The sequence below is a fragment of the Phaseolus vulgaris genome, chromosome 10 (genome assembly GCF_000499845.2).
Source record: "Phaseolus vulgaris cultivar G19833 chromosome 10, P. vulgaris v2.0, whole genome shotgun sequence".
Lineage (NCBI taxonomy): Eukaryota > Viridiplantae > Streptophyta > Magnoliopsida > Fabales > Fabaceae > Phaseolus > Phaseolus vulgaris.
Window position 1 is genome coordinate 5,465,092 of NC_023750.2, and position 6,563 is coordinate 5,471,654.

The 6,563-nt window shown below is 28.8% G+C and overlaps 1 protein-coding gene across 1 annotated transcript; it reads left to right on the plus strand.

The window, feature by feature from the left end:
* Nucleotides 1-226: 226 nt before the first annotated feature.
* LOC137819241 (probable polygalacturonase At3g15720) lies at nucleotides 227-4,811 on the plus strand. The gene is made up of 8 exons (XM_068623027.1): nucleotides 227-376; nucleotides 676-810; nucleotides 2,786-2,950; nucleotides 3,036-3,243; nucleotides 3,325-3,406; nucleotides 3,520-3,622; nucleotides 4,350-4,454; nucleotides 4,556-4,811. The coding sequence occupies exons 1-8, from the start codon at nucleotides 251-253 to the stop codon at nucleotides 4,781-4,783; spliced, it is 1,152 nt and encodes a 383-aa protein (XP_068479128.1). The 5' UTR covers nucleotides 227-250; the 3' UTR covers nucleotides 4,784-4,811.
* The last annotated feature ends 1,752 nt before the right edge of the window (nucleotides 4,812-6,563 follow it).

Genomic DNA, 6,563 nt, shown 5'->3' on the forward strand with positions numbered 1-6,563 from the left:
TTATTAATAGAAACTACTTTACATATATTGTTGGAGATCTCATATCAATATGATATCAGAGTCCTTTCGAGTTTATCCTAACGAATGTTTGTTGATATATATATATATATATATATATATATATATATATATATATATATATATATATATATATATATATATATAACCCATCACATTTGCTTTAGAGAATGTTAATCTTTTAAAGAAAAATCAACAAAAAAAAAAAGACAAATTTTTTCCTACGTCAAACATGCAAAGCATAATCACTTTGGCTTTGATTCTTGCTCTAATCTCACCATGTTTTGGAAGCAATTACACATTTTATAATGTGATGGATTTTGGTGCTGTGGGAGATGCCAAAACAGATGATTCACAAGTAAGTCTTTTTTTTGGGAACTATTCTTATTCTTGTATGTTTATTGTGAAAAGATTTACAAGTTTTTTCTATTACAATTTTTTTTATCCAAGAATTGGAACATTCTTAAAATCTCCATTTAGTTTAATTTAATTTACTTTTTTGTTGATGGAAAAAAAATAAGTCTTTTGCTTCTTCTTTTTTATTATTATTTATAATTCTAAAGCATATATAATTGTAGTTTTATTTAAGTAATTTTGATGTATTGTAGGAAGTGATTTGGGGTATAATAAGATATTTGTGTTTGAAATTGGTGTTAGGCATTTTTGAAAGCATGGCGAAGTACGTGTGGAGCGGAAGGGACACCAACCCTACTTATTCCACAAAACTATGTATTCTTATTGTCTGCCCTACTCCTAAAGGGTCCTTGCAACGCCACAACTATTCTAATTAAGGTATTTCCAACGTTATTAAAGTTTTTTTTATATAAAATTATTTTATAAGTTTTTTTTATGAGTTAGAATACTTCGAGTATTTCCAAATTATTCATTAGTTCTGTCGATTAAAAATATTTAATGCTTTTTATACTTTAAAGTCACATTATTAATTTGTTATTTTGTATTTTAAATGATTATTTCACAAAATATTTTTTTTTTATAATTTTTTGTCAGCCTTCTTAAGCTTAGCTTTATTTTTTTCTTAAAATACCAATTTTTTTTTAATTTGATATCTACCAACATTAATAAACATTAATGTATGTTTGTTTCTTGTGATTTACTGTTCACGAGTAGAGGGAATATGGGATATATCATTTTTACAAATCCAAAGATTTGTGTATGAGAGGAGAGAAGAATATACCTGTAAACAGTAAATATATCTCTCCTAGAAATGAAGAGAATGTCTGGAAAAGTCAGCTCACCATTATGGTTTTTCCAATTTTGTTTTTTTACACATATTAATTATTACATAAATTTAATTAACAAAAATATTTTACTAAAATGAAATAATAATAATTAATGATAATTTTTTTCAAAAATTAATTATTTAATGATATCGGAACTAACTTATATAATTTTAATTCACCCAAATTTACACAAAAATACCAAATATTTGATTAGTTTATTTTTTAAAGATAAGGATAAATTTGTAATCTTATATTTTACATCTTTGAAAAAAAATCAAAATACCCTCATAGTCATTAGATCACTCACAAACTTAAATAAATTTTCTCACAAATTCACTCTCACGTCCCCAACTTCAAAGAGACTCACTTTTTTCCTACTTTCCTATCAAATTCTCATACCTCCACTCCCTAAATTCTTACAATTTTCCTTCTCAATTCAAACACAACCTAAAATTTGATATTTTTTTCCCTTAATTTATTTTTAACAATAAAAAAATATAAATAAATGGAGTATTTGGATTGCTATAACTCATAGAAAAATATAGAATAATAATATATTAACCAGCCATTTTTTAAGTATAAGGTAACAACTTTCAATATTATTATTTTAATAATTTTTATATCATTTAATTATTTTTAATATTAAAACTATTAAGAATTGTATAAATTTTTTAACTGTGAATGTATAACTTTTCAAAAATATAATATTTGCACAGAAAAACAAACCTTCCCAGCCATCATAATGATATAGCCATTGAGAAAAGGATAGAACACAAATTGCAGTGAAATCCAAAATAAAGCCTCTCTCTGCTTTTAATAAAGCCACTGACTGAACTTTCCTTCACTCTTCAAAAGTTATCCTCAATCCTCAAAGAATGGTATATGATGATCATTCTACTCTGTTTCCTACAATTTCTGCAACAGAGAAACAATATCTCTTTTATTTTTTTCTCTTGAGCCACTGATCCCCCTTTATAAACATTGCATCTTGCACAACTCCTTGTTCCAAGGTATTAGAATAAGATGAACAGGGCAAATCTATTATCATTGCCCTGCTCTTTTAGAGCAGCATATGGTAAAATTATACATATATTCCAATGTTCTCAAGTAACAGTGCCTACCGAAATCACCAATTCCCATACCCTTTTATTTGTTTCATCACTTTTGACCATAGACTCTCAATCCTTGACAAATAATGTTCTTATAAATCGATTTTATGGAGTTGAGTTAGGCTTAAAGTCCACTCTTTAATATGGTATCAGAACCATTTTCAAGACTATCTTAAAAAATGTTTGTTGACTTTATCAGGTCATCCGCTATCAGATTGTTATCGGATCATCCATAATATGTTTGTTTGTACTTTGATGTGAACATTTATGGAACCATCTATTTTGTGTAGCTACTTCAAACTCGATATAAACCTAATTTTGTTATCAAGTCAGTAGATAAACAAACAAAAAAAACAACTAATGACTTTTGTGTTTTCCACACGTTCTTTGCTTAATTTTCCCCCACTCTTCTTGCAGCTGGAAGGGAAAATAGTTGCACCTGCCAAGGACGCATGGGTAGGTCATACGAATAGTTTGATTTCCATCGTAAAGGTAGAGAGACTCACAGTGGATGGAAGTGGAGGATTAATCGATGGCTTCGGTTCTTCTTGGTGGCCATGCAAATATTGTCCACGACCAGCAGTTACACCACTCTAAACTTTCTTTTCCCATTAAACCACAAATCAAATCAATTCACACTGAATTTCTCATGTCGATGGTTATGCAGACTCTTATTTTCGACGCATGCAACTATCTTACAGTGCATGACTTGAGCATCACTAATAGTCCAAAATCTCACATACACGTGCATGGTTGCAAAGATGCTACATTCTCTCATATCAATATCACTGCTCCTGCTGATAGTCCTAACACTGATGGAATTGACGTTACTTCTTCCAAAAATATCGTGATTCAGAATTCCACCATACAAAGTGGTAAACCAAAGTTCTCATCATCTTATGAAAATATCAATTTTTCAATCCAGTGTTCTAAAATATAATTACTCAATGAAACAGGTGATGATTGTGTTGCTGTTAGTGGTGGCTCCGTTGCAGTCAATGTTACTGGGATTGCATGTGGACCAGGCCATGGCATAAGGTTATACTTATATATATATATATATATATATATATATATATAATTAATGCACTTATTATTATTATACGAGAATATTATTTGTTATTAGTGACTTTAATGAATGAATGAATCAGCATTGGAAGCCTAGGTAAAAGGAATGATACAGTGGAAGAAGTGTATGTACGAAATTGCAGCTTCACAAAAACTAGATATGGAGCAAGAATCAAGACATTTCCTGTAAGTAATATGTGTTAGGGTTGAAACTTCTTTGCATCCTATAACTATTCTACTGTCATTAACTATATATTTTCTATCATTTTCCTTAACTCAAACAATAATCATGTAAACCATGGGTGGTAATATATTAATTATAAAAACTTAAACATATAGTCAGTTAACAAGTTTTGATTTTAAATTTTTATAAAGGAAAATTTACGTAATTTCTTCTAGCACTACAGAAAATCATGAAATAGAAACTAATTTTTAGGACCAAAATAATTAGTTGCAATAGTAACTAAATTAGAGACCATTTTAGAAACTAAAAAAAAAATTGATTTCTATATTAGTTTTTATTATTGTTAAATAGTTTCTAAATTGGTATCTAATTAGCAACCAAAGTTTTAACTACCAATTTTTTACTACCAATTTTTTAGTTTATAAATTTGGTCTTTAAAACTTTAGTGGTTAATTAGATATCAATTTAGAAATTATTTAATAATAATATAAATTTATTTTATTTTATTTTATTTTAAAATGGTCCATAATTTATTACAACTAATTATTTAGTATCTAAAAATTGGTTTCTATTTCATGATTTTCTTGTAGTGTAGGTTAAAATTATTGTTCCGAATTTGACATAGGTGGTAGAATTGTGCTAGGTTTTTATATTTGTTTATCTCTTACCATTTGTTTCCATTATCTCTTACCATTTGATATGTTTTACTTATTGTCCAATTTTTTTCAGATTGGGTTTGGTTGTGCAAGGAAAATCACATTTGAGGAAATAACGTTAGTAGAAACCCGTTACCCAATACTTATTGATCAAAACTATGGCACTTATTATTTAACGGTATTCACTTAACTTTCTTTGTTGAATTTTTTTCTTTTGTGTATAGAAAAAGGTTGTATATTATTAATTAAAGTTGGATTTTTGAATTTGGTGTAAAATAGAATGGAGGAGGAGTAGAAATAAGTGGGGTGAGATTCCGAGGATTTCAAGGAACATCCTTTGATGGCAGAGCTATTACCTTAGATTGTGGACAACTAGGTTGCCACGACATCGAATTGGATCAAATCGACATTTCTTCTTCTCCAGCAAAGCCAGCCTATTGTTTTTGCAATAATGCTCATGGAACAGTTACATCAACTGTTCCAAATTGTTCTTGCTTATTGCCATGAATTCTTTTCTTGCCCTCATATATGTATAAATTAAATAATGAGTACTTTTAGTTGATCAATAAATATTATTGTGACCAACTAATATGCACTTTTTTTTTTAATTGTTTTTATTTTCTATAATTTTTTAATTAAATAATTCTGAAATGGGTTTTATATATAGAAACATTACCAGAAAAGTTGGAATTAGCTGATAAAAAAAGTGACGGTGAAGTAAAGGACATTACTAGTGTCTACTAAGTCTAGATATGGGAGACACGAAAATAAATGTTAAAGATACTGTCAGTTAAAGAATTGTGAAATTCACGCTAAAAATTATTAGAAGGAAAAAATAATAATGATAAGATAACATCTACATAAGGGACGCAAGCTACGAATGCACGGAATAAAAAGGTAAGCATTAAGTGTTGACTCAGCCCACACTATGATTTTTTAAAATCTAAAAATTAAATTAGGTGTGGTGTTATTGGGTGGAGGCTTAACATACTCAAATAAATTATATTTTATTTAGGCCAACATCATCGTGGCTTACATAGTATTAAAATGGATATTTATATAGATTTAGTCGACAAAATCTTATTTAATATGGAAAAAATGTGAAAAAGGTGATCATTTGAAATAAGTGATCAAAGGTATTTAACACAATCTTACACTCACAAAATTCCTAACTTTGGCACAAAACGTTCTTCTTCCCGCGTTATCTAATATTTAATTATTTTTGTTTAGTGTCCACATAGTGTCTTTCAAGCCTACACCTAATATAAATTAATGTGGGCTTTATGGAGGATTGTAGGATGCTGATATTACCACTTGTGAAGGTTATTTGACAGTTAAGTCGACGCTACATTCGTCCTTGCGTAGACCCACACTATTATTTTGCATCCATAGATTTAGCTTCTCATTTCCATGGGACATAAATTCGATGATAGCTCAAATTTTGCATCTATTTTTTTTTTACATCGTCTATTTTTTACCTATACTAATAAACATATTTTTTGTAGTGGAAATGTTTTATTATTACAAATTATTGACGTGCAATTTATGACTCCTTAAATTAAGAATCTGAAATACACCCCTTAAAATTATCAATCATTTCTAACTCATAAAATGACAAAATTTGGAAAGAAAAGAAAATACAAAGATGACTAGGAAACTAAACCAAAACTTATTATATCAAATTATATAAAACAAAAAAAAAATAAAGAGATTATCCTTTTTAGGGTTAACTCAAAACAATAAAATTGTGACTTTTGTATAAAATTTTGACGTATAGAGGTTAGAGCATCCCAAATGTTCTTATTTTATATGTATTTTTATTTATAAAAAATTTGATTTATTGATGAAAAGAAAACAATGTTGGAATTATTGTTGAGAGTAGGTGAAAACATGCAAATAAGGTATGGTTTGTGTGACTTAAATGTGTACCAGTCAGTACCGAACAGACTAGTCTCGGTCTTGGTGACCGACCGGACGACTCAACGAACATCTCAAGGAGTTCAATAAGTAACAACAGTTACAATTAGCGTTGAATGAGTCAAGGTGCATCCCAAAATATACAGGAATATTTCCAACAAACCAACTAAAACAGATTAATTGAAAGATGCACATCCCTGGTAGTAGGGGATCACGATGCATGTCAAATAATAACTGATATACGACCCATCAGAGTCAATGACCATGAACCAATAATATAAATAAAGCCCTCTTGTTGAAGATAGATAAAGACTCTACTCAACTTGGATAAAGAAAGTGTTTGATGAAGAAAATCTTCTTAAAGGCTGAT

Coding starts and splice junctions, on each gene's coding strand:
- LOC137819241 (XM_068623027.1), top strand. CDS start 251: ATGCAAAGCATAATCACTTTGGCTTTGATTCTTGCTCTAATCTCACCA. Junction 3,407..3,519: donor GGACCAGGCCATGGCATAAG/GTTATACTTATA, acceptor TGAATGAATCAG/CATTGGAAGCCTAGGTAAAA. Junction 4,455..4,555: donor ATGGCACTTATTATTTAACG/GTATTCACTTAA, acceptor GGTGTAAAATAG/AATGGAGGAGGAGTAGAAAT.